A 27870-nucleotide genomic window follows, 5' to 3' on the forward strand; every position below is an offset into this window, starting at 1 on the left:
ACTGCCTAAACAACAAAGCACTCATCACCTACTAAATTCTGTTAGATCTTCTAATCTGTTTAACCATAAAAAAAGCATAACCAGACATCCATTGTCTGTTGAATGGTTCAGAAAATATCTAAAATATCTCTGAAAAACCATGACTGAACTGTCGCTATTAATTGCTGGAATCAGCCAGCAGCTCAGATATGTCCTAAAGCCTCAAAGCAGAGCAGAAGGAAAGAAGATCCATGGCACAATCTCATCTCTTTGGCTACAGCATGATTCATATGGCAACAGATGATGGTTACAGTATTCTATCTCTGGCCAACAGCACACATAAATACACACATGCAAATAGATGACGAGGTGACTGCCAGCCAGTATCAGGCCAACTTGGGCATCAGACATTCCTCACTGTCTGAGATTGCAGCCCTGTATCACATATCAAGGTCAGACTTGGGATTGTCATTCACAGTGAAAGCCCTCGCTCAACCCTAGTTCTTCTCTCTGGAGTCATATAACCAGCGATCAACTGTTTTTTAAAAACTGTTAATAATTACATACAAAAGCTAAAATCTCTACTGTACCCTTCCACTGTCTCAGTTTGAACATATATTTTTTCAATTAGCATGTCAGAGTTTTGCTAATATCACTAATACCAGACACGCTAAGCTAGTTACACAGTCACCAAATGTCTCTGACACAATGAGAAGTATTATCTGACAGTACATCATTAGAGTAGCACAGCACAGGGCTGTAACATTGCGGCATGGGAAACATTTACCACTGTACTGAATCCCGTGTGTGTAGACCAGTGTTTTTTGTGGGTTGCACCCAATTGTATAGCTGTCCTCTGCCAGCCACCATATTGAACTGACTTGAACCTTGGCCTTAGCGATGAAACAAAGTGAGCTGAATGCTAAGCCTGATGAGACAATGGCTCTGTGTGCATTGTGTCTCTGGAGTTGCATCTCTGAAAGCCATCCTTCATCTCCTGCCTCGCTGCTTCACGGAAAAGCAATTGGGATCCTGAAACATGTGAATCAGAATTCAGTTGTATACTGTTGCTTTATCCAAAGTTCCCAGAAATTCAAAACGAATACCACTCACAACAGGGCTTTTCTAAGCTTTAGTATGATGTCATAGGTGTATAAGTGGAATAATGTTATTGATCGACTGTAAGCGGATAGAATTGAAGGCTGTGTGTGGGCAGGTTCCTTATTTAAACCACTGAGCAATGTGCATTTGCTGAAACAAACACTAAGCTTGTATAAAAATATATTCAGTCACATTATTCTGTACCATGGTGATTATAAAATGTAATATTAAGTCTGAAATGTAAGGCAACCAAATGAAATCCATCCATCCATTATCTATAGGGGAAGGCAGGGGTCCACCCTGGACAGGTCACCAGTCCATCACAGGGTCACATAGAGTCAAACAACCTCACACACTCACACTCACGCCTATGGGCAATTTAGAGTCACCAATCAACCTGACATACATGTTTTTGGACTGTGGGAGGAAACCAGAGTACCTGGAGAAAACCCACACAAGCGTGGGGAGAACAAATGAAATCACTTGTTTATATATAAATGACATTTTTTCTACATTTATATTTAGATTGTCTAACAGTTTAATCATTTAACCTCAGTAACAGCAGTTTGCAGTCAGTATATGATCTGTTTTACATGTGGCAAAAGCATCACCTAGTGGAATCATTTTATATTTCATTTTCTTTATGATTGTGCCTTATTTGCCTAATATTGTAGTTTTGTTTTTTTCATATTATAATTTTATGGCTTGCAGTACTGCCTAATTTTAGACCTGCAGACAATGATCATTTTCATTATTATTATGACATTATTATTTTATTTTACTATAATAAAGCTATGTGTTAGCTCATTTTACTTTTTTTATAATTAACAGCCCCTCAACAATTCACAAGCTGGAGCTAATTTTGGCACCTGATTTGATTTACGCCTAGTTTAGTTTTTTGTTTAAATAAAATTTGTATAAATTTATATTAGTTTTAGTTCAAATGTAATCTTTTGATATTTGTGATTTTTTTCCCCAATCTCATATTCTCCATATTTCTTCTAATCTCTACCAAATTTGGTCTATGCCATATTTGGATGATCCTGAATTCTATGCCTACTAAGGCTTTAACTGGTTAACAAACTTTTGTGGGCATGGCATGGAGTCTATATAGTTTCACTGTCTTACCTCTAGGTGGCACTACAGTAAAACCCATCCATCCATCCATCCATTATCTATACCCGCTTATTCCTTAACCAGAGTCACAGGGATCTACTGGAGCCTATCCCAGCCCTCTTTGGGTGAAAGCCAGGGGTACACCCTGGACAGGTCACCAGTCCATCACAGGGCCACATAGAGACACACAAAGACAAACAACCTCACACACTCACACTCACTCCTATGGGCAATTTAGAGTCACCAATCAATCTGACATACATGTTTTTGGACTGTGGGAAGAAACCAGAGTACCTGGAGAAAACCCACACAAGCACAGGGAGAACATGCAAACTCCACACGGAAAGGCCGGGTTGCGAACCCACAACCTTCTTGCTGTGAGGCAACAGTGCTGCATACAGTAAAACACAACTACAACTACAACTACATTGATGATGACAACTCCCTCATTTTCACTTGTGACATGCTGAGCATACAGTATGCAGAACATGATAATATCTATTTAGCTTGATCATATGAAGTATAATGAATTAGTTATTGTTTTATTTGTTTGAATGATGGCCTGTGAGAGAGTGCATGTAACCATCAGATTCTTATAGAGTATACCTGCTAAAGAAATATTACTTGGCACACACTTGACCCTTGAGGAAGTGCTTAATATGTTGTAATATGTTATCACTGGCAAATGAACTGTTCTTTGAGTCGATAAATAAAATGGACTTGATGTGACAGAAGAATACAATATTAATTGATTAATCAAATATCTATTTTGCTTTATGCATTAAATTGAATTACAGTGTGACTGGACTGCTTTCTGACTGAAAATGTAAAATTACACTATGTTAAAAGTTTAGACTGTGCACATGTAATATCCACAATCTGAAGTTTCTCAGCAGTAGGTGGCAGCAGAGAACAACTTTCCATATGCATCCACTTTGACCAGAGGCTATTATGCATAAGTAACAGTGGATTACCCATTGTAGCATTCTTATTAATTAATTTCATTAAAGCAAAAAAAAAAAAAAAAATTATTATTTGATTCAGTTTGAAGCAACAATTTCAAAACCAACCCATGAAGTCAAGGCAGTCTTCTCCAAAGCTATAATTCTTCGGATGGGTGACCTTTCATAACTACAAATTACTTAATCAAGTTGCTGCTTCTTCATAGTCTGTTTTATTGCAGTCTTACTGAGTTCAGGGACAGACATTTTGTAAGCAAATGGGACTGTGTTCATTATATTATCTCGATGTGGAAAGCATGGTCTCCCAGCTGTTGTCCAGACAGAAAGTCTTGACCATAGCCTGTTACTGTGGACATGTGAGTCATGTTGCAATGAGCCATAACTTCTGAAACTAATGTTTCTCTATGGAGAAACAGCAATGGACATGGAGAATCTCAGTGCAATGGATACATGATGAGACATCATTTAAAGCATAGGCAGAATGTCAAATAACTGTTCTTTAAATTGTGGGACTTCTACTTCTACTTAAGTAAAGAATATTCCACCACTGTACATGTACGTGCTGAATGTGCATGGAGGTCGTGAGGTTCCACTGTGGTCCCAGGACTCAAACAGAACAGCCAGTATCTGCTTCCAGGCCTTGAGCCAAGCTGCAGAGCGACTCACACATTGCTTTGCCAGAAACGTGGGCAGCGGGTGATGGGTAGCTGGGACAGGGAATGGGATGAGGAAACAAGAGAGCAGAGAGATGCAATCTGCAGACAGAGTTGCACACTCAGCATGAATTGGAAAAACAGAACTGCTTCATTAATGGATAGCTTATTGCAACAGCTTGACTGGAAACCCTCACAACTTGGCCATGTGTCAGAACCAGCTCCCATGTCCAGTGGTTTTCAAGTGACAGGGAATGTATACAAGAAAAAATATGGTAAAGTCCTTCTATATTCAAATGTGTTTTCTGTTTAATTGAATGTTTGAGCTTCACTCTGCAGAACAATGTATGTGCAGAGTTTGACACTAAAGGCACATTTATCTGCTGAAAGGAGCACATACTCATCTTATATCTCAGTTTAAGATGTAAGCATACAAGTGTTTATCTGTCATCACCACTGGTTTGGAGGCCAGTCATAGTCTCATCAATATAGAAAGTTCCATTACACATAAACTGAATAAGGACCATGAACTTTTGGAACAAAAGCATGTGCATATTCTGTCTGCACTGCAAAGTGAGGCAGAAGAAGTAAATGTGCAGGCTAACAGAAATGTTTCTGGGAACATTTTTATCTGACTAATTATTACAATTACAGGAAAATATTTTTATGCATCTTAAGCCATGTGAGAAGTGACAAATAAATCAATTGTCAATGGTTTTCATTTGTGCAGGCAGGTTTGTGGAAACACAGGGATCAATTTACTGACTTGAAGTTTTCCCCAATAAATTTCCAGTGATTATGCCCATTCAGACTCTCTGGTGAAACTGTTCATGTGGAAGAACTGGCCCCAGAATATAGTGTATGACTTTACACATTATGTTTTTATTGATAAAAAGTTAATATATAAGTGGACTGGAGATATGCTACTGTGCCTGTACTCTCTGTATAAAGACTATTTACATTATATGTTCACACCATATAGAGAAGTTACAGCAACAGGAAAGTGCATTAAGTCAAACACCATACAGACCCACTTCCTACAAATATAAAGAGCTTCTTTCGTCCTGCATTTTACATTTATTTTGTGAACGGATCCATCAAGACACAGGTTGTAAAGTTTCTGTTCATGCAGCACATAATTGTCTGCATTAATTATTGTTCTGTTTGTAAATGATCTGTGTAATTATCAATTAGTTTATGATGAATGTCTGTTAGGGAAAGTATCCATCCATCCATTATCTATACCCGTTTATTCCTTAACCAGGGTCACGGGGATCTGCTGGAGCCTATCCCAGCTCTCTTTGGGTGGAAGGCAGGGAAAGTATCTCATATCAAATTATTCTTTTTACCTGACAGAAAACCGATATTTATTTTAATTGCTCATCCACTAACATTATCCATGACCGCTTCAAATGAAGACCAATTGTAGAATCCATTTCCTTCGCTTATTAATCGGGACTAGGATGACCGTAAGGATTTGCAGCTCAACCGCAGAGCAAGGCGCAAGGAGCCGCGACGTGAAGCAGGGTTAGGGGTCGCCCTTCTCTGCTGAAGCGTCTGCGCTCTTTCTATTCGCTGAAACCATAGGTGTGTCAGGGGGGTGTGCGTCTTTTCCCCACCAGCTGTCAGTCATGACGTCACTTCCCGCGGGTGTGAGCTCATGGTTGTGCTTTGTATGGAGGTGGTGGGGAATTTTTGACAGCGGGAGCGCTGTTGGGAAACAAACAAGGACGTGGTCAGGGTCGGGGATTATTTTTTCCCTCTTCGTTCTTCTATCGATCTTGCACCGTCCACTTCTCAACCCTGCGAGATTTCTGAAGATATGGCGGTTTCGGTTTGGGCTGTTTATTGCGAGGTAGGTGTCTTCACTTGGCCTTTTATTCAAGAAGTGCACCCTCATGTAGCAGCTGAGAGACTCTAAGGGAATTTTGCTGCAGCTACGCATGTTTTTCAGTTTTATCCAGTTTGAGAATCGGTCCAGTTTGCAGCCTGCACACGCTTCTTTAGCGACAACTGTGGCACATTAATGACATTTTCAAGAAGCGTACAACAGTTGCTATTGAATGGAGGCAGGCTAATCTGATTTCAGTTTGCACGCCTGCGCAGCCAAGTGCAGCATCTCCCTGTGATGTAAGATATTTAATAATGAGCCATGCACTCTGTACTAAACATAGTATGTCCCTACACCCTGTTACTCTAATAGCGCTTATCAAGAAGGTGCCATTTGCATTGTATCGTTGTTTGTTATGGAAGCCTCGTGTGATGCACAAGTGACAAGTGTTAAATGACAAACTGACAAATTAAACAGAAAACGTCAAAAACCTGTGCAAACAGCGTTTACATGTGGGCTGAAGCAACCAGGACAGTGTGTCTAATTCCTAAAAATACCTACACAACACCTGCATATGGTCTTGAGTGTAAATATTCTTTCTGAAGTGTAAACAGGAGCCTCATGTTCAAGGTGAAGGTTGAGAGGATTGCCTAAACCAGGATTTCTAATTTATAATGTTTTCTATTATGTGGATTATATTATTTTGGTGTCATTGGCCTTTAACAGAAATGAGTCAGGAAATACAATAGGCCTATGCATGGTGTCCAGATGACTTGTGCTTATGTTCTCATGGTCCTACAGGGCATATAATATTGCCTGGCAATCATGCATTTTTAGTATTGATCCCGACTGGTGTTCGGTGTAGCTGAAACACTTTGCTGCACTGAAGTGATGGCTGAATGGGTGAAGCAGTGCTCAATATGTAGCGCAAGTACGGTGAAGTAACGGTTGTTTTACAAACTGCCTGATGACTTAAATGTTTAGGCAAATTCAAAGCTAAAAGAAGTGTGATACCACACCACAGCTGGAGTGTCTAATTATTTATTAATACATTTCTATAGTTTATCATCAGCTGAATTTCTGAGCTTATCAAGCACTTTACTGCTACACTGCTGCATGAAGTCAGTTCACTTAGACAGAAATCCATCCTCATATACAGATGACTTCATTTGAAAAGGTTCTAAATACAGTGAGCTTGACATTGACCACCCTGCAGTGCTCGTTTCTTAATCACATTCTTTTCTGTGAAAGTGAAATTTGACCCAAATCCTGGTGTATCTGCCTCATTCCCCAAAGCAGCATAGGAATGCCACCTTTTTTCTTTTTTTTACCAGTTTCAGTTGTTTACCTTTGTCACTTGCTCATATTGTTTTAGTTTAAAATGCCTTCAGTAGGTTTATGAATGTTTAGAGGTAGATAAAGCAGTTAGCTTTTTTAGTTGACATTCAGATTGACTGTATAACACAGTTAACGGATAAGTACACTTTTAGTTATGATTCTGAAGTTTGATTTAGTGATCAAGCTCTTTGCTGACATGTTTCCCAAATGAGAGTTTGTATGTGATGTGATGGCTGATGCTCTATTCTGCATCCCTGTTTTGAATGCACTGATATACAGTTCAGTCTTGGGTCTCCTAACCTGGGCCTTGACATAACCCCACCTCTATTTGCTAAACCTTAAAGCCAGTCTCCACATTGATGTGGCATTGTGACCAAAGGTCTTTAGTCAAAACCATTCTGACAGATAATTCTGGTATGAGTAGTTAATAATTGTGACCAAACCTCAAAGTGACTGTGTTCTTTATCTGTGTTGATGAAATAAAGCAAAATCATGTTAGAAATTTTTCCCCATAGACTGAAAAGTAAAACATGTCACAGACTAAAAATATTCCAAACAATAACATCAAAATATGTATAGCAAACCCTGATCCAATTAGAAATGCAAATAAGATCTTTTTTACCTTACTGCATCTGCAGCCAGGTAGCGTCTCCAAGACACCATCCCATAACTTCTGCCTGTGCTTTATCGAACCCATGCAAACTTTACCGGACACTCAGGAAGATGTGGAGCTCAGTTAGGCTGGATTCACATAGACATTTGGCCTGTGTAAAACATGGCAGGGGTGTGTTGTGTCAGGATTTATTTCTGTATTTGTGTTTAGAGCTAATTAGGTGCCACAACACCACAGTGGTTTGTAATACTCTCAGACAGAATTTAGCAACAGTGGAAATTTATCATGGCAACACCTGTTTTACCTTTGTGATGATTTTAAGGTAAACAGCATAGCAGATAGCTTTGTTACAAAGCTATCAAGCCGATGAAATTAAGCTGAAACACGTCTAAGGTTTTCCCAAATTATTTGAGTGAATCAAGCTTCACTCCATCTGTAAAGGTATTTGCATATTTGCATATTGCATCGGAAGTTGCCGTGTTTTCTTTTTTTCTTTCTTTTTCTTTTTCTTTCAGGTTTTATCAGCTCTGCTCAGACAAGTATTTATCCTTCTTGAATTTTCCCATAGCTAGTTTAGGTAGCAGGTTTGTCTTTAGGAACATAGGACCTGTGATCAGCTTGTGCCATCTTGCATTCACCTCTTGAAGAGACAGACTTTCACGCACAGAAACAAGAAAAGAACGAGAGGTAGAAATTTCTCCTCTTTGCTCCTCAAACAGGACTTTCAGGTTTTCTTCCTATCATTTGTCCCTGTTGTGAGCCCATTAACAGACATGGTGTAAGTATGTTTAGCAACAAGAACCAAGTTCCACTGACTTGTTTTTCAAGTCTTACATCTCTGATAGTGAAAGAGCAGTGGAAAATCTTATCAGTGGGAGAGCACTCACAGCACAAGTCATGGTCTTAGACCCTAACATCCAGTATTTGAGTTGTGGACATTAACGTTAGTTGTACAAACTATAATTCCAGGAGGCTCTTCCTGGATTGTATTTTACCACGCTTGTAGCTGTAGCAACACATCTGCACTAATGCAGAATTTTAACTCCATGCTGTTTTCACTCCATTAAACATGGGCTTAATGTAGCAAGGGATGTTCTCAGAGCTTCTGGTCAATTGTAGTCTGTTTGTTTTGCAGGTTGTGTCTTCGGTCGGCCAGGTTTGACCTTCATCTGGGTCAGGTCTTCCTCCCTTTGAGCCTCCTTTATGTTAACGTTCTTCTGGGTTGAATAGGATTGGGGCCTGCCAGCCAGACTTACGGTAAGCAGCTCTGGACAGGAGATTGTCTGTGCTAATGATAGGGGAGGGATGCTGAATTTGGTTGGGGTTTGTCTGGTCACTTGAAGAAATGCTTTTCTCACCACAACCTCTTTGTATTTTCCAATGTCATGTTTCTATTCAGTTTTTTTAGTGTATCATCTCTGCCATCCCCATGTTGGAATATTTTCTCTTCCTTGTCAACTTGAAGTTGATACGCAGAGTCTGATCCTTATCCATGTGAGGCCTGAAAAAATCCTCATCACTGGTCTTATCCCCTCTCCTGTTCTAATTCTATTACTGACAGAACCTGCTCTCTTCCAGCTCTAGTATCTTTGAGACCACTATGGAATTGACATCACTTACTAGTGTGACAGACACTAAAGGTTCAGGGAGGAAGCTGAGGAGATTATTTTGGATTAATGTTTCCATTTCTGCCAAACTGAGTTAGACTGACTCTTTCTGCTTTTGAGATACTTACTGAGAAGCAAACATACAACAGTATTTGATGGTTTTCAATCAAATACTGTTATGTTTTATAGTGCGATGGCTCTTGGCCTACAAACAAGAATTTTGGATTGCAACTGTTTACTTTCTAACTGCATGTTGGAAGCCAAAAGAACATTTTGATCTTTGTTATGTGCAGTGGTCCTACAACAGTAGCAAATTTGTGTTGTTCTGTCACCAGGCCTGTGTGCTGCATGCTTCGCCACAACCATGTAGGCTGGTTTGGCAGCCAGAAGGGGGGAACTCGGGACTCCAGTGTCATGCTGTAAAATGAAATAAGATACACACAGCTGTCAGAGCAGAAATAAATGATTCCAGCTTCATGTTGTTTTCATCTCACTTTTGGTGATTTCTGCACACTGGCACTCCCCGCTCTATTGTTTTTCAGTAATGCAAAAACTCCCTTAAAACTAACATGGTTTTAGGTAAAGTAAAGGTAACACAAGAGTAGAGTGAACCCTGCCATTTCAGGAAATGCCTGTTACAACAGTGCCAGACCCATAGATATTCATTTGATCATACTAAGAAGCTGGAACCAGCAAATGTTTGTCATATTTGCTTCATAAACACCTTGAATGACCAGTCAGTTGTACTAATTGTTATCTGACCAACCACAGTGTGTTCAGAATTCTCTCAGAGTGATTGTTGTACATCAAACATAGTGCTATGTATTTAAATCCAGGGGGCTGTTTAAATCCCCCCTGTAATGTTGCAGCACATGTACTGTCCCATTTCTAAATCAAGACACAGGGTGTGAAATCTTTTATAGCAGCATTTCTCTTAAGATGCTCAATCAAAGTTCAGTGTCATTGTGTCCCTGTGCTGCCAGAGGATGAAGGTAGTGTATCCTGGCTGAGCTTCATGGCACAGAGCATCTGCTAGAGCAGGACAGACTCATTTGAACATTCCCTTCTGTTTGGAGTTATCCATGATTCCACATTATCCACATTCATCGTACTGCTCACACACAGTGTTTTTATTTCTGGACAGGAATGTGCATCAGACCACTTCTAAATACAGTGTGTTTTTGAACTATTTTGTAAGGTACACTTGCATTGTATATAATATTTATACTTGTGTGTCTCTGAATTCTAAAATTCAGAAAACTATTTACAAGCACTGCATACAATAGAAACAAAGCTATATCCAGAAATATTGCATTTCATTGTCAGCAAAAAATGCTATTTTAATGCTACAAGCTTTTTATATATTAACAATATTGTACAGTTCTGTTACCCAGCACTGGTGCTGTATATTTATTTATTAGTATGTAACCAGAGAAAAATAAGTAAACTTCAGTCTTGAACCTGATGAACCTGACTCAATGATCTCAGAAATCATAAAAGGTGTAAGTTACGGTGTCTTGTACAGGTGACTCATAAATGCACTTTATGGTGTAAGTGTTGCTTGCTGTATTGTTGCCCTAGCCCTACATCTGTCAAATGATAAATGCAGCTGGAAATGATTGCTGCAGTTTCCTCACTCTGAAATTTACAGTTTGGATCGATGGCTGAGAGGTTTTGTAATGGTGGCTTGCTTGATCCTTGTGACTGATTTGGAAATAAGTATCAAGTGGTAGCTAGGAGCCAGCATTTGGCACAAAATGGAGCTGTTGCTTAAGGACGTGGTAGTGATCTATTGGTGATTCTAGCAGGCAGAAATAGTGAGGGCCATTGCCATTGGTTCAGCTGTATGTATATCTGACACACTGGGGTAGCTACTGTAGTTGGGGATATACTGGAGGGTTAGGCACCCAACATGTACAGGGAGCAAAAGTAAGGCTGGATGTGTTTGACTTTAGGACTTCAGTTGTGTTATTTTGTCAGTTTGCTGTCCATAGTGTATCCAACCAAAGTAAGTGATGCATGCTGCTCTTTCTGTTCCTTCTGTTGGATATAATGTTTAGAGAAAGTTACTCATATGTAACACAATGAGTATATTGCTACGCAACACACACACACACATAGGTACATTTTCCATGAAGTACTGTTGTGCTATGAAGAGCTAGAGTGGAGGGTCAGGGCACCACAGACTTGGGAGGGAGCGTGATACCCTGTCACACTGCACCTCCTCAGGTGTTTTATGGTCCGATTTGATGGTCTCTTTTTAACGTCTGTGAACATTTAATTATTTTGACAGTGAAGATGCTGGAATTGCAGAGGTCAGCATCCACTGAGGTTTATGTAAGTTGCTCTTTTATTTCTCAACTCAGTGCAGCAGTGGGTGTTGAATATACTGATGGCCAAAGCAACAGCTTATCTTGAGCAACACTTGTCCTCATAAAAACCAAGACTTGTCCATTAGGAAACAGAATAATTGAGAAACCTGCAAGAGTCCTGCATAAGTGGAATGGATGACCCCAATAGTTGAAAAATATGTCCTATATTTAGTAAAATAGCTCTTACAGTGTCTTTGAGGTGTCCCAGTGGCATATTTCAATCAGCAATTCATGGACATCTGTGGAAACTCACTTCTCTCCTGATGATGATGATATATGATTAAAAGTTCTAGCACTTTAGCATTGATCTTAACTTTAAAACTGAAAGTTAAAGACTATATGTCACAGCTAACTATTTTGGAACAGTACTGCTTTTCTGAGATGAATGAAAGAAAGATTATTGTATTTTTATATGTTTTCAGAATTGCAGGAGCCATTGTTTTATTTATATCCATGCAAAATGGCAATTAATTTTGCAAACTTTTGAAAGTTGTGTAATCAATTCTGCATTATTTTTGTTCTATTGTTATTATGAGATATTGTCCTAAAATGCATCACCCACCACAATAATGTACTTTAATGTTGACAAACTATAAAACATGTTCCTGGTGAAGTGTAAGACAAAAAGAATATTCTCATAGATTTTTGTCCATCATTACTGTCTATACTGATCCTGTGAAGGGTCCCAGCTAGAGCCAATCCCAGCTGACACTGAGTGAGAGATGGGATACACCTTGAAACAGCTCACCATATGGCAACACAGAGACAATCATTAATATCCAGATTTTACAGATCTTATATAACAATTAATGTAGATCTTATATAAAAAGATGTAGAAACCAATGAATATCTGGAAGGTAGGGCTGGGTGATTAAAATGTCCTTGATAGTTTAGCATTAGGTCACAGCAAATCTGTAAATAAATAAACTATAAATGTGATCTATAGTTGGCAAGCTGAAATTTGCAAACTGGTATGGTCCACAAAGACTAAAAATAGCAGCCAAAAGATTTGCAATCTGTTGCACATTCACTGACCACAATGTGATGAGGTAAGTGGCCTGATAGCAGGATGATCAAAGAGTTGGTTATTGTATGGCTCATCTAAAGCTAAAGTCCAATGTCAGTCACTTTGCTGGTCTGTACTTTGGTCAGTCTCCATAACGATAAGGGGGTGACGGCCACCATATCAGCTCTGAGTGATAAGAGTTCACTGAGTGTTTACACTGTGGGCACGGTCCAGGCGGAGCTCATACAGTGAACTCTTCAAACAAATGCACAGGCAGAACAGCAGGCAGGACAGCCCCATCAGCCCATATTTCTGCTCTATCACCACCGTTATGTCCCCTGGGCCCTTCTTCTTACAGGTGCTAACATCACAGGTTGGGTGGATTGAACATTAACCCGTGGCCTGCTCTCTCTCTCACATACATCTATAGAAGCTGTTTTGCATTACATTACATTGATGAATTATCACATCTTATTAAAAAATGGTCCTTATCAAATAATGAACACAGAGGTTAAATAATGAAATGTGGTCATTCATTAGTCAGTGTGTTCATTTGTCATTAGATGTATTCATTTGTTATTGAAGTGATTATTCATGTGTTCATTAATTGTTAGACAATTGTGGTGTCTGACCTGTAAGGCAAACCTGTTAACAGGTGTTTGGCTTTGTTTTATTAGATATGGCTCTTTAGCAGCTGATGTTGATGATTCTTCTTTAGATGTGACAATTCATTACTATAATCTGATACAAAAAAGCTTCCATACACATGAGCACAAACACATTATCTACTCATTATCTCTTACGCATAACATAAAGAGCTGGATATTATGTTGTCAGGGATCATAGCTACATGGTTGACTTCAGGCTTTTGGATGAGGAAGGTAGAGCAGAAGTGTTTTGTTTACTCAAGTCATTATCTATTATTAACTTTAACTGTGCTTAAAAGCAATATTTGTTTTCAGTAATGTTTTTATTTTCATACCTTGACGCAACAAGTCCATACTCCTCTAGTGTCTTGGGCATCATACAATATGTTTTTTTGTGGTCAGGCTCTTTTTAATGTCCTTATACTTATTTCTGGAAAACATAAAACATTATTGGATTCCCAGAGGCAATACTTATGTTATATAGGCTGAGTGTCTACACCCCCCATCACAGCTCAGTAAACTACGTTCAGGTTGTTCTGTCTTTCCATTAGGGACAGTAGAAGGATGTCTGCCTGCCTGAGTCACATTGTGAACATTTTAATCTACCTCAATTGGAACTTACTAGATGCTTCATGGCCTGTCGGTCCAATGTAGAACTTGGAAGTGATTAGTTAGTGTAACATGGGGAGCTGCTCTGCAGAAATCCACCAGACTATGGATACATTATGATCTACTTGCATATCCAGCCCTGTGATCAGTGATACACACCTGGTAATACATATTCAACGCATATTTGTAGGAACCTATAATGGGAATTACTGATTTTAATGAGAGATGGAATTCCACTGGTTGTAGGTTGTAGCTGTGTACACATGCTATTGCCTGCTCTCCACTGCTGATTAAAGCGTGATCATAGGTGTTGGTATTGCCACAGCATCATCATGATGACCTCGTGGCTCTTGGTTACTAATCTTTTGTCAGTTTAAAGCCCCTCCTCCTATTTTGGACCCTAACCCCAACTCCAACACACACACAAACATGTATGACCTTGCCCGTCTTCCACTCAGTGTGCATCGCCTTCAGCAGGCTTGGTTGACTGAGCACGAGAGAGGTCTTCACCTATTGCACAAAGGCCTGCTGTTACCGTAGGAGCTGCAGTTTTCTTTGTCTCACTGCCTCGTTTCTCATGTCGTCTTACCGATAAAGAGCCTGTAATGTAGCTTAACTAACATTCCTCCCCACCCCCATGTCTGTCTCTGTCTTTCTGTCTCAGGCCACTGAACCTCTTCACTCTGCAGCTATGCAGGTCTGTGTTTACATTCTCATGTTGAATGCTGGTGCCAACACAAGGTTAGCTTGGTCCACCACTTATACCTGCTGGTAGGGGGGTCATGGGTTCAGCAAAGGACTTGTGTAATGTGTGTTATTTAAAGGCATGCATGCTGTGGATGTGTGTTAAATATACATAGTCCACTTTATGTTGAACCATATCTGGGCCATGCCTGCCAATAATTTGTTTCCAACTGACTTTAGGAAACTGAAGTCTGCACTGGTTTAATATCAGAACTAATCTAATCTTACCAGTAAAGAATAAATGAGTTGGGTTAATGTAGAGTTATCTGAATAGATGGCATGGATGCTAGTGAAGCTATAGCCAAGAAACTTCCCATTCAACCAGTATTATAATGAGACAGTGTAGAGTGAAGTGAGTGTATCGAACAGGACGTCCTCTAAAAGAAGACCCAAGGGTCAGGAGCTAGAGGCTGAATGCTAAAGAGGTTTGCTTTATCCTAGCGGAGCCAACACTGCTGCTATTCAGAATTACAAATCCATTGTTGGGTGAATAGCTCAGTAAAGCTGCTGGCTCACATGCCAGGCTTCTTTTCACATGGTATAGAGCTTCAAGGGCTTTACTATTAGACTCAGTCTAGTCCTCGTGGATGTGAATCCTGATAACATCTAGTTCCTTGCATTGTCATGTTTCTTCTGTGCCTCTTGACCCCATATTAAACCGGACTACTCATATAGAAATTTCTGTCTAATGTATAAGCATAAATGTGTTAACACATTTGTTTTCTGTGCCAGAGAGGCAAGGATGATTATTTTATTTCCAGCTCGGCCATGTAATTCTGAACTGACCAACAAACGAGAGATGTAAATTTACTCAGCGTTTTGCAAGTCTGTCCATTATTTGCTTGATTTAAAAAAATATCCCTGCTTGTCCATATTCATACCAAGTATTCCACTTATTTGGACACAAATCCACAATTGTTATGTTGCTGCTGTTGTTGCTGCCTCCTAGTTGAAAGGTTAAAGGCCCTCAATGGAGTGATGATTTTCTTATAACTGACACATGGAATCACAGTTTGCTTTATTTGGCTCTTGGACTAAAGGCAAAACTATATGCAAATCATTTCCGTCACTAGACCCTGTAAATAGTCACAGGAAGCACCAAAGGCAAAACTGTTTTGAGCATGTAGTTTCTAAAATAGCTCGTTACATAGTACAGGGCAAGTTTCGGTTTAACTGAAAGTAAGATGCTATCTTATAGCCATTTAGCCACATTAAGCCCACCCCATCCCCAACTCCCTTCTCCTGATGTTCTTAGCTGGGCCTGAAGATTGACCCAGTTTACATGTGGATATATGAAGCCTGATTATGCAGTGTAATGTGCATACTGTTTGTGAGTCTTAAGATAAACCAACAGGGCAGACTCAAACTTAGTGCACCTCATGTCTCCACCCACCGTGCAACTCAGCAAAATATCATGTCATCTACTGTACAAGCCAGTCTGTCATGTCTCTCCTAGCCAACCCCAGCTGTACTATCACAGTACAGCCTAAGCCAGCACACTGACCTACACTGAACCCCCCCACATGCCTCAGTGCCCCACTCTGTTTCTCTCTTAATCTTTCTGCAGGACCATGAGGTTTGTGAGGATAAAGTTACTGTATTTAGAGTGAATACCTCAGAGGAGTGAGGGGCCTGTGTTGTGTTATAAGATACTCCATGTCCTTCATTCCTCCATTGCCTGCTGACCCACTATAGCGTTGTGTATCAGTGTGAATGGCCACATGTTGCATCGCCATTACCCACTGGGCCTAAGAGTATTAGTCAGTCCTGTGTTTAATTATGTGCACTGAAAAATAAAATAATTAATTTATTATATATGTTGATGTAGATAATGTTAAATTTGAAAATTTGAGCATCTGCTCATTGTGCCCACAGGATGGTTCCTAACAGGACCTACAATCCGCTAAACTTTGTAGTTTTGGGTGAATATGAGATGGTCTGTAATTACATGCTTGCAGGAAAAACATCTGGGTAATATCTGGACCATGTTATGACAAATGTTGTCTGTCTGTCTGTCTGAAAGCATGTCGCTTAGTTACAGTCATCAAGCATAAGGATAATTCAACTTTTAAAAAGATTTTTATTTGATGTGGTATAGTTAAGGCAAACTGGTGGTTTAGGGTTTGCATTTTGACATTAAAATGTTCAAAGCAGACTTGCAAAAGTCTGATTAATCAATTAATTAATGAAAACATAATTGACTGAGTATGTAAACATACCAGTGTCATTGTGAGCATGGTATCAAGCTGATGTTAGCATTTAGTACAAAATGAGAGTAGCAAAGCTGTTTCTAAATGCAGCTTAGAAAGTGCTTGGATGTAGATGCAGAAGTGACTTTAGAAATGAATTATTGTCTTGTCTTCTGTTTGTCTGTCTATGACCTCTTTGCCACCTGATTTTTGTCTTCATCCTTCCTCTTTCCTGTGTCTCCAGTCTGATGAGTGAGAGTGCTGGTAGCCCGCTCCTCCACCACGATGGTCGACATGGAGAGCCACTACCATCCCCCTTCTCCCCTGGAGGACTCAGTGCTGAGCAGTCCCCTGTGCGGTGATGATGACTTCATGGGTGGCATTGAGGAGCTCCAGGATATCTCTCAGTCCATAGAGAACGATGCCCTTAGCTCCTTTGATGTCCCTGAATACCCATCATCCAGCAATGGCTCTGAAGGATCCACTGTGTTAGGTAAAAAAAAAAAGGTCTCACTGGCTTTAAATTGAAAAATCTCTTTAGGTCATTAATGATTAATGACCTATGGTGAGATGATAATGAGCGGTTTGCTCCCACAGTCATTTCACAGTTTCAGAGTGCTCCTACTAGCTCAATGTAATCTCCTTGTCATGTTGTTTCAGAGCAGGGATTCCTCATTTTAGACCTTAATCTCTAATTTGCTCCAACTGAATATTCAGAGAGAGCATACACTTTGGCTTCTTTAAGCTCTTGCCTCAAGGAGACATTAAAGACTGTGCTATAATTCTTTGACAGGCCTTATTTACTCACAGGCCTACTGGCCTACATTTTCGTGCCTTTTGGTCTGTTAATCTTGATCGGTCTTTAACTTACTGTGTGTCCTGAGTCATTCTCCTGCTTGTTTCTTTCTATGTTTCCTCATTGTTTTTTTTCCCTGCCATGTCTTGTTTTCTGTACTCTCGTTTTGCCTCTCTGTCCTCCACTAGCCCTTGTTCTTACCCCATATCCAATGAGGAATTCACGCATTCCTCAGCTACCATGCACCACCTCTCAGGAAACATCCGCTTTGCTCAATAAAAGTCACATGGACATCAGGGAAATTTATGCTACTGCCAAATTATGCATTAAGGGAAGAAGCCATGAGTAGTGACAAAGATAAACATTTTAATGGAAGAATGGAGGGTTTCAGTGAGGGAAATAGAAGGAAAGGACAAAAGAGAGGATGTGTGGGCCAAAAGCATCATGGAAACATTTGAGGATAGCATGGGAAAGGCATGATGGCATTAGATACCAACATGCTTTTCCTGTCCTCACTCAGTTGAAGCACGTGCACTTGTACAAAGCAGCAAATGGTGGAAATAAACATGGCTCTGAGGGAAATGGTTCTGAGGGCTGGTACTTTCTGTCACAGTGAGGTCACAGGCACAAAGGTAGCGAGGGGTTGAAATGAAGTCACAGTGGCATTTTTTTTTATCTGTTTAGAGGGTAGCAAGATAGAGATTCTGACCATCTTTTTCAGAGTACCATCAACCATGTTGTGTTGTTCTTCTCACAGTTCTTATATAAAGATGAATTTCTGCAACACAGCACAGCAGATCTGGTGCCAAATGCTACTTATCCACATTCTGGCATCTCTCAGCTAACTCATGTGGCCTTACTTAGTGTCACGGTTTACTGTTGCGCTAGTTCTTCTGTGCTATTTGTGTACCAAGCAGGTTCTACCAGCAATGTTCCCTCTACAAGGTGGAAATGGAAAACTGCTGGCAAACCCATAGTAAACCACATGACTTTTCTTCCATGGGGAAGATCAGTAATACTACTCCAACTCGGTTATGCTTGTGACAGGCAACACACCACAGATGGCATGCCAATCTCTCTACATAAACAGACATGGGACAGACCATTTTGTGGGGGCAAATAAGTACTTAAATTTTACCAGTTCTTTGCTAAAGGAAGATGAGACTTCCCAGTAGATATGCATTCATAAAGGCAGCCATGTTTGCATGTTTTATGTGACGTTAATTGCCTTAAAATAATAATCTGATTTGTTAACTGACTGAGGTGTTAGTCATACATCAACAGTAGCTGTCTATACTTAAAAACAAATGCTAGGGTGCTCAGGAGCAAGATTTTTATGGTCTTTTTCAAGGCCTTATGCTTGTGTTTTGTAGATGCCCTGACACCAGCATCCAGCCCCTCGTCAGTTGTATATGGGCCAGCAGCGGGCCAGGAGGAGTTCTTATCTTCCTCCTCATCCCTCAGTCTGGAATGTCGAGTGTGTGCTGACCGTGCCTCTGGTTACCACTATGGAGTCCATGCCTGTGAGGGTTGCAAGGTGAGACAAAGATTACATGCATAAATTATTAAGTCCATCAAGTGGTTCTGTTAATGGATTACACATTAGATCATGGATAATAATAAAGAAGTGTACAGATTAGTTTATGGCCAATTAGATGTACACTTGTTGAAGGACATTAGTATGAGGGTTGATTAGTTACTACTCTCCTTGCCTTAGTTATTATTTCTGTCAAGATGCATCATTTGTCATCCACACTCCACTACAGAGAAGCCAGGAATCACAAACAGTGTACTGAATACACATTAACTAATTTCAAGAAATCATGATTTGATATATGACACTTAGGAAAGTAGGACATACCAGGCCAGAAATCCAGAGGCAGTATATCTTGTGACCCATGATAACTCTTCTAAAAACATCAGAACAACCAAGATCAGCCTTCCCACGTGATCTCCCAATAATCTTTTGGTTAATTGTTTACCAGTCATGTTGAAGAACAACCCAAGGCTGTTTTTAAGAGGCAGCAAGGGACAAAGCTAGTGTAACTTGAGGTGTTTGCACATGTGTTTTGAATAGTCTTCATCCTTTCACTGAAGGAAAAACATAGAAGGAAAAAGCACCTAGGGAATCTTTTCTGTTATGTGACCTATGAAGGGTAAAATGGTAAGGCGGTAAAACAACAAGTTATCAAGAAAGTCAAGGTTAATGCCTACCTATAGGAAGGAGTCATTTAATGTACATGTATCACAAGTGACATATGAATCAGAAGCCTTTTTTTCATTTTCCAAGTTCAAGAACTTCAGCCATCTTTTTCCCGTATTTGTTTATGTTGCCATTGTGTCCAGTCCTCAGTATTTCATAAACTATTGTTTTACTACTACTGTTGATTTGGTATAATGGAGTGTTCATTTGATTGGTGTCTCACAAAATTGGAAAATACTGTCAACCACATCACATTTCCCAGATATTTTAAAGAATCTAAAACCTGATATCTGGGTGTATGATGGCTATGTACAGGGTGAGTTGGAATGATGGAAGAATAAAGAGGAGGTTTTTTAGATTATTGGTACAAATTGTGAAATCATCCTTGTGAAAATGTGCTTATTTCTCTACAACATTGAATATGTTTGACTAAATAAGAAACAATCAAAGAAAAAGTCAGGAAAACACAGTCTTTATTATTAACTAACCTAATATGAAACAGATTAAACAGTTAATCAACTTCATGAGGATTGCAATGACATTTGTGATTTTATTTTGCTCAATTCTAAATGTTATGCAACAGGGGTAGCAAATCCTGGTCCTCAAAAGTTTCTGCAGGGCAGGGATAGATGGAAAAGAAGCAGGGTAGGACTTATTGAGGACCAAGGTTGGTTACCCCTGCTGTACACTAATGTAGATCCCTACCTACTTCAAGCCACTGATAACAGCACAGACAAGTTATAAATCTCACATGTGAGATGACCAAAATTTAGAGAGAGAGAGAGAGAGAGAGAGAGGAAGAGATTGAGAGAGATTGATTTATATTATATTTATATTATTATATTTATATTTTTATATATATAGATTTATATATATATATATATATATATATATATATATATATGCCATGTCACAGTAATAGGAGGCTGATTCGTTACAACAGTGGACACAGCCATTCCTGGCTCAAAGCCTATTTGGCCTGAACTCCATTTCTGTGCTGGCTTTATGCCACCCTTGTGTATATATGTACTGTATATGTGCACATGTCAAATTGGGGTTAGTGGGTGAAAGCCAGAGTTACTTAACATGAACTCATGTGGTAATAATATGTCTGATGATTGCATGAACATTTATGTGTGGGTTCATATGTATTTGGGTGATGGATTTGCATATATTTGCAATTTGCTAATTATGCTATTAATTGTTTCCCCGGGGCATTTTTTAATCTTCTTGCTATCTACAACCATTCGTCTTAGTCTGTCTGTTAGTCTAGCCACACCAAGGTTCATTTTTCTTTTAAGAGGGACGACTGAAACTATGAATCTGACATTGTCACGTAGTAGTCATATGGGAATAAATAATTGCTTTTCTAAAGACTTCTTTCTTCTGTTACATTTCATGTTTTATTAGCCTGTGTTTTATCTAAAATGTTTTATTTATTGCCTGAATAATCCCTCTAGCAATGTCTCATTTACACAATTGAAAATGTTTGACAAAATATTAACTTTTAACTGTAAAAAAAAAAAAAATAGCTTCATGTCAGCAGCATTCACATTTTTCATGCTTTTTTCCTTCATTACTCCAGGGGTTTTTTCGCCGGACTATCCGTCTGAAGCTGGAGTACGACAAGTGTGAGCGTCGCTGTAAGATCCAAAAGAAGAACCGCAACAAGTGCCAATACTGCCGTTTCCAGAAGTGCCTGACAGTGGGCATGTCCCACAATGGTGAGTCCTACAAGGCATGGCAGGTCTGAGCAGTGCTTCAAGCTCAGCAGTAGACACACACACACACATACACGTATGCATGCATGGCTCTTGTTACTTAGAAACACACAGTGTAATAGAGTACCACAGTTGTGCAGAGGCCAAGTAAGACTGAACATGCACGTATGCACATGATTAGCACAAATAAGCAATCTAACACCACACATTCAAGTGTAAGTTGCTTGTTAAGGCAAGTTATTGAGGACATAACTGAGGACATAATCAGACTACTACACTAAACAACTTATGACTATTTCATGGTTTATTAAAAAACAGAAATCAGAATAACATTGTAATAGTTTAAGAAAATATTAAATCACCACTATAATATTGACAGAAATACAGTCATTAATTTATATGAATAAGATAAATAAAATAAATACATAAAAATAATATAAGAGAAATAATACAAAGATAATGTAATTTCTTTCATTCTAACAGGTGAAAATGCAAACACTATGAAAATACAACTGAGAATGCAGTTACATCTTTACTCTCCTACATTGACTATTCTCTTAATGGCTTTTTACTTTTAAATTACAGCCATAGTTTGATAACAGTGCGGGTCAAAATCTCTCAAATGAGGAAGACTCTTAATAACATGAAAATTCACTTCATTTAAATTTCTATAAGTATATTACCAATATATACTACTATATCAATACTTTGTGCGACTGTGTCACACATCAGATTTAATCTTCGGTGCTGCTTATCTTTGTTTGGGATGTAGGAATACTGAAAACGAAGTATGAGATTCTGGTGAATGTTGCTGCTGTGTGTGCTGTGTAAACATACAACATGGCATACTGACCATTGGCCAAGGTCAATGTCCTGATTGCAAAAAATGCTTTGAAAAAGATTTTGGAGGTGACGTGTGTGTTTGTTTGAGCATGCACGCACTTGCTGGTTTGTCAGTGTGTTTCGACTAAAAAAGGTCAATGGATTTACATATAGACTCTGCATGCTTTGCAAAAATTCCATACTGGTGGCAGTGACCTTGTGGATCTAAAAGACTGGACTGTCTTTACTTTGTCCCCTGGACTTACTGACATAAGCCCGCCCACTGCTGTCTTAAAGCATAGCCTATGTTTTGATGATGATAGCGCCTTAAAGCTCAGCAGAAGTAGAATTGAGCTGCACTTCCCCTTACATTGTATATGTATAAAGTGTCATGGGCTTAAATGTAACTGTAGAGAGAGAGGAAGGAGATTTGAGATGCAAGTGCAATCTGATCTTGTGGGGACTGGTCTAAGACACTACACTATCACAGCACTTTGTATTGATCACTTAACTGTTAAATCTGATGATGTCTGGATGATACAAATTATATCCTTGACATAAATTTCTCTATTTCCTTCAAACAAATTAGCTGACAAGCACCAATCAAAACATAAATGTAGAAATTATTCTTTCTCAATATGAGAAAATATGTATTTATTGCTGGGTTCAGTAATTTATAGGTTATGTAATATTTTTTGGACATTGTTTGACTTTGTTCTGAAGTGGAAAGTAAAGAGATGAGTTTTTATTTTGAAACGGACTTATGAAAGAGGTAACTTACTCTTTTTAAGTATTAAATTTGAAAGGCAGGGGTACAGCCTGGACAGGTCACCAGTCCATCACAACCTCACACACTCACACTCACTCCTATGGGTAATTTAGAGTCACCAAATCAACCTGACATACATGTTTTTGGACTGTGAGAGGAAACCGGAGTACCTGGAGAAAACCCACGCAAGCACAGGGAGAACATGCAAACTCCACACAGAACGGTCCCTGCTGGGTTTCGAACCAGAAACCCAGGACTGCTGTGAGGAAACAGTGCTAACCACCAATCCTCCGTACTGCCCATAGACACATCATTTGAGAAAATAATAGCAATAGTAAGTCTGGCTGTAGAGGATGAGGTGTTTATTGTATGGAATTTCCTCCCACAAGGAAACACTGAAACAGATGATTCGTCCCCCTCCCATCTTTGGATTGCTCCCTACATGTATCACAGACTCATCCTGTCACACCAGGTCTTAGGAAGCCTTAAACTCAGACTTACGCTCAGCTTAACATAACTCATCTCAACCTTTCATCTCAATTAGACTTGGCTGCAGCCCAGTTGCCGGAGCTTTACCAGCTTCAAATGATCTATCTACTTTGTGAGCGCTAATCTAATAGGCCCTTGTGCCGTCTGCTAGGTTGGTATCTCATCTCTGCTCAGTCCTGCCCTATATGCCTGATTTTGTTTCAGCAGTGGGTGGCTGCTTGTTGTAACACAGGGAAATCAGATCTCCTTTCATGCCTTTATAGTACGAAACATGCAGGGTGTCATTAAACCTGAATGTTGGGTTCTCTGAGGAAGGTGTGTGTGTGTGTGTGTATTTCTATGTATATGTACATGCACACAACAGCGTTTGCCCATTTGAAATGGTGAAAAGAGGTTAAAAACAGTTCACCTCTAATCTTATTAGTTAAGTGGGATCAGGGCATCTGAGAGATGCTGTCCCACAGAAAAACAATTCTCATAGTATTGAAGTTTAGCACACCATCACACAACTGATGCCCACTTTCAACACACCTGAATCAAATCAATAAGTGAAAAAAAAGTACAATTCATGCTATTTTGTTGTTAAACATCTTTTTAAATTAGTCTGTGGTCTGTTGTGGGATATATATTGTGGGTTTGTTGTGCTCAGGCTGTTTTACATTTTCCAAAACTAAGTTTATACATATTCTGCATTCTGATGCAGTTTGCAGTTTAAAAAAAATGAAAATTGCATTGTACATTATATATTTTTTATGTGACTGTATTTCACTACAAAATTCTGATCTATACTGGCCATTTCACTCTGGCATTCTGTCTTCACAGCCATCCGTTTTGGCCGGATGCCCCAGTCCGAGAAGCTAAAGCTGAAGGCAGAGATGGTGACAGGGGACAGGGAGGTGGAAGATCCTCACCTAGCTGACCAGAAGACACTGGCCAGGCAGATTTATGAGGCCTACCTCAAGAATTTCAACATGAACAAAGCCAAGGCTCGGACCATTCTCACCGGCAAGACCAGCACTACTGTATGTTAAGAGTAATGGGTTAGAGAGTGAAAGGTGTGGTGTGTGTGCATGTGGATAGGGTTCATGACTCCTCTCATTACTAGTTTCTTCATTGGCCATGGTCATGATTTCTTGCAACTTTTAATTTATTTCTTCCCCACTGGAATTTTTTCATCTCATTTGGAGCATAGTGAAAATTTGCAATCAAACTCGTGTCTCAATATGACCTGGCAGCCAGCCAGTGACAGAAATAGCTTGCTCAATCGGTAGTGCAATCCAGCACTGAGCTGGACAGGAAAAGTCTGTTTGCACAAAAAGGACATAAAGAGCCAGTGTTGGAGCCCATCACTTCTCCCAGCACCTCCATCACTCTTTTCATCACCCATCCCCAGTCTCATGAAAAAACATCCCTTCACTGCCTTCTTTCACTTTTGTAAAAAGAAAACACATAAAATAGGTGTCAACAAAAAGGGGTGGTTCAGAAACTGCAGCCAAGATTTGCTCTGAGTGGATGGATGTGCGTAGGTATGAAGTAGGTCGAGAGGGACAGGTCACATCCACGTTCAAACACAGACTCTTCCCTCTGCTGTTGGGGATCAAAGCATCCAAAAGGATGGAAATATCCATTTAGAGTTCTGATGGAGTCATTGGGATCTGCAGGTGTTGGAAAGCAGTTAGCTAAAAATACACATATTGTTTGATCAACCTTTGATTTTAAAGTTCATTCATGGTTAATTTGTTCACAGCACTATATTATATATATAAAATATAAAATGATTTATAATGTTCAAGATACTGTTACAAAAAGACAGTTGATATACACTACCAGTCAAAAGTTTACTTTACCGTTGGATTGAATGAGAAAGTGTGTCCAAACTTTTGACTGATACTGTAGAAGACAACAACTTAATAAAAACTATCAGATAGGTATTGACCCTTGTGGAGCGGATCCTCTATGAAAAACTTGTTTGGAGCCAGGTAATTCTTAACTGAGCTAGAACATTTCTGTCTGGATGGGATCATCAGTCTTGACATTTGGGTGGAATGCTGAAGCATAATTGTGTCAGTATTGGCTGTGATTTGGCTAATAATCAGTTTTATCGTCTGACTTATCTGATTTACCTTACAGATGTTCCATGATCTGCATTGTGCACAAAATCTGTCTCATGGGTTTTGGTGCAGCAGCATTTCAAGATATTCTGAAACAGAGATCAACACTATACAGCAACAAAATGTAGATGATATAATGTAACATTTGCTTGTTCAAAAATATATTTGAGTTGCTTGGTTGTGATAACTATCTGTTCATCTCATGATCAAGTGTGACGTAGGAGTATCACAAACTTAAACAGCTAGGTGAATGTCCCTCATACCTTTCCTTCTTACTCTGTCCCACATTTAGCAGAGCATTTGTGAGTCACAGTGGTGATATGATGTGCAGCAGCAGGTGTAACTGGTCATCACAGGCTGTAGCTTCTCTGCTGTGGAAAAAGTGACACAGCTAAAAACTTCTATTAGCTATGATTAGTCACTGCTAGCCAAAGCTTACATAACTGCTTATATTTACGTACCTATGTATCTCCAATGACCTTATTAGGATTCTGCATACATCTTTTTTTTTTTTTTTTTATATTAAGTATCTGAAAATTGGGTCATGGTTTCAAAAAAAAATTCCCCTCTTATTTTTACATTTGAGGTTTTCCATGGTAAGCCCTCTCAGCCCTCTCACAGTGCATTATTGCCAAGATTTATGGGGCTTATATTTCTAGAGAAGAGTGTGACATCTATAATTACCGATCTGCAGGAACAATTATGGAAATGGTGCAAATTGTCTTTTCAGTAAAGATTATATCTGAAGACCACAGTCACTATAGTTTTTTTATGTAAAGAGGTTTGCTGACTCAGCTTTTTCCATACTTGCAGTCAGGTTTGATTTATTTATCTGTGCCAAAATCTCAGTAAGCATTGAACTCATGTGTCATTTAAACTGGAAATCCATTTTAACTCTATTTCACACGTACAGCTCATAAGAGTGTTTATTTCTCAAACATTCACAGCCTTTCGTCATCCACGACATGGAGACCCTCCAGCTGGCAGAGCAGACGCTGGTGGCCAAGATGGTCAGCTCCGCAGGGGCACTGAGGGACAAGGAGGCAGAAGTTAGGATTTTCCACTGCTGCCAGTGCACTTCAGTGGAAACCGTCACAGAGCTCACAGAATTTGCAAAGTCTGTCCCTGGGTTCTCTAGCCTGGATCTCAATGATCAGGTTACTCTCTTGAAATATGGAGTGTATGAGGCCCTGTTTGCCATGCTCGCCTCCAGTATGAATAAGGACGGGCTTCTTGTAGCTTATGGCTCAGGCTTCATCACCCGGGAATTCCTCAAGAGCCTGCGGCGACCATTCAGTGATATGATGGAGCCAAAGTTTCAATTTGCCATGAAGTTTAATGCACTTGAGCTGGATGACAGTGACCTGGCTCTGTTTGTGGCCACTATCATCTGCTGTGGAGGTGAGAGTGCTGGAAAAATTACATTCTTTAAACCTAATATGTCTTATTATGATATTATCTTATGTATCTTTTCTACTCAAACAAATGGTTCATTTCACACAAATAAGATAAATGTAAAGGATTTCTGGTACTACCCTGTAATTAAATATGTTTATGGATGTGAAGTCTCACTTTATTTCTTTAATTCTCTTCCTCTGTGATTAGACCGACCAGGCCTGGTAAATGTGGGGCACATTGAGCGAATGCAGGAGAGCATTGTGCAGGTGCTACAGCTCCACCTGTTGGCCAATCACCCTGACGACACTTTCCTTTTCCCCAAGCTGCTGCAGAAACTGGCTGACCTCCGGCAGCTAGTCACAGAGCATGCACAGCTGGTGCAGGAGATCAAAAAGACAGAGGACACCTCGCTGCACCCACTCCTGCAGGAGATCTACAGAGACATGTACTGAGGATTGTAGAGGAATAATCATGAGAGACACTACCAACCATCTCCTTTTTGTCAGGGACAAAAAAGAAGAGGAGTCCTGTGTAAGCTAGGATTGAACCACTTAAAACCCCCTAATGCAACAAGAGTGAGCTTTGGCTTTTGGTCAGAATGAAAGGGTCTTTTTTTAGACCAAAGGAAAAAGCTAGTGATTTTCTTGCTTTGACACAGTGCTCTTCAGTGGACCTGTGTTGTAAAGCCAATTGATACCCTGTTTAGACACCTGTATATGCAACCTCTGACAAAACTCTTGGATAAAAACCACTTAATGCTAATTTCAAGTCTTTGACATGACCTCCATGGTTAT

General features: G+C 39.6%; 1 protein-coding gene across 1 annotated transcript; it reads left to right on the plus strand.

Moving 5' to 3' along the window:
• Positions 1-5469: 5469 nt before the first annotated feature.
• On the plus strand, positions 5470-27528 carry pparab (peroxisome proliferator-activated receptor alpha b). The gene is made up of 8 exons (XM_026310960.1): positions 5470-5666; positions 8729-8850; positions 17012-17260; positions 18937-19100; positions 21352-21490; positions 24390-24589; positions 26626-27079; positions 27284-27528. The coding sequence occupies exons 3-8, from the start codon at positions 17053-17055 to the stop codon at positions 27526-27528; spliced, it is 1410 nt and encodes a 469-aa protein (XP_026166745.1). The 5' UTR covers positions 5470-5666; positions 8729-8850; positions 17012-17052.
• The last annotated feature ends 342 nt before the right edge of the window (positions 27529-27870 follow it).

The sequence above is a fragment of the Mastacembelus armatus genome, chromosome 6 (assembly GCF_900324485.2).
Source record: "Mastacembelus armatus chromosome 6, fMasArm1.2, whole genome shotgun sequence".
Classification (NCBI taxonomy): domain Eukaryota; kingdom Metazoa; phylum Chordata; class Actinopteri; order Synbranchiformes; family Mastacembelidae; genus Mastacembelus; species Mastacembelus armatus.

Excerpts from the sequence above, each read along its gene's own strand:
- pparab (XM_026310960.1), top strand. The coding sequence starts at position 17,053 with ATGGTCGACATGGAGAGCCACTACCATCCCCCTTCTCCCCTGGAGGAC. Across the intron at positions 21,491-24,389 it reads AGTGGGCATGTCCCACAATG|CCATCCGTTTTGGCCGGATG; the intron begins GTGAGTCCTACA and ends CTGTCTTCACAG. Across the intron at positions 24,590-26,625 it reads CCGGCAAGACCAGCACTACT|CCTTTCGTCATCCACGACAT; the intron begins GTATGTTAAGAG and ends AAACATTCACAG.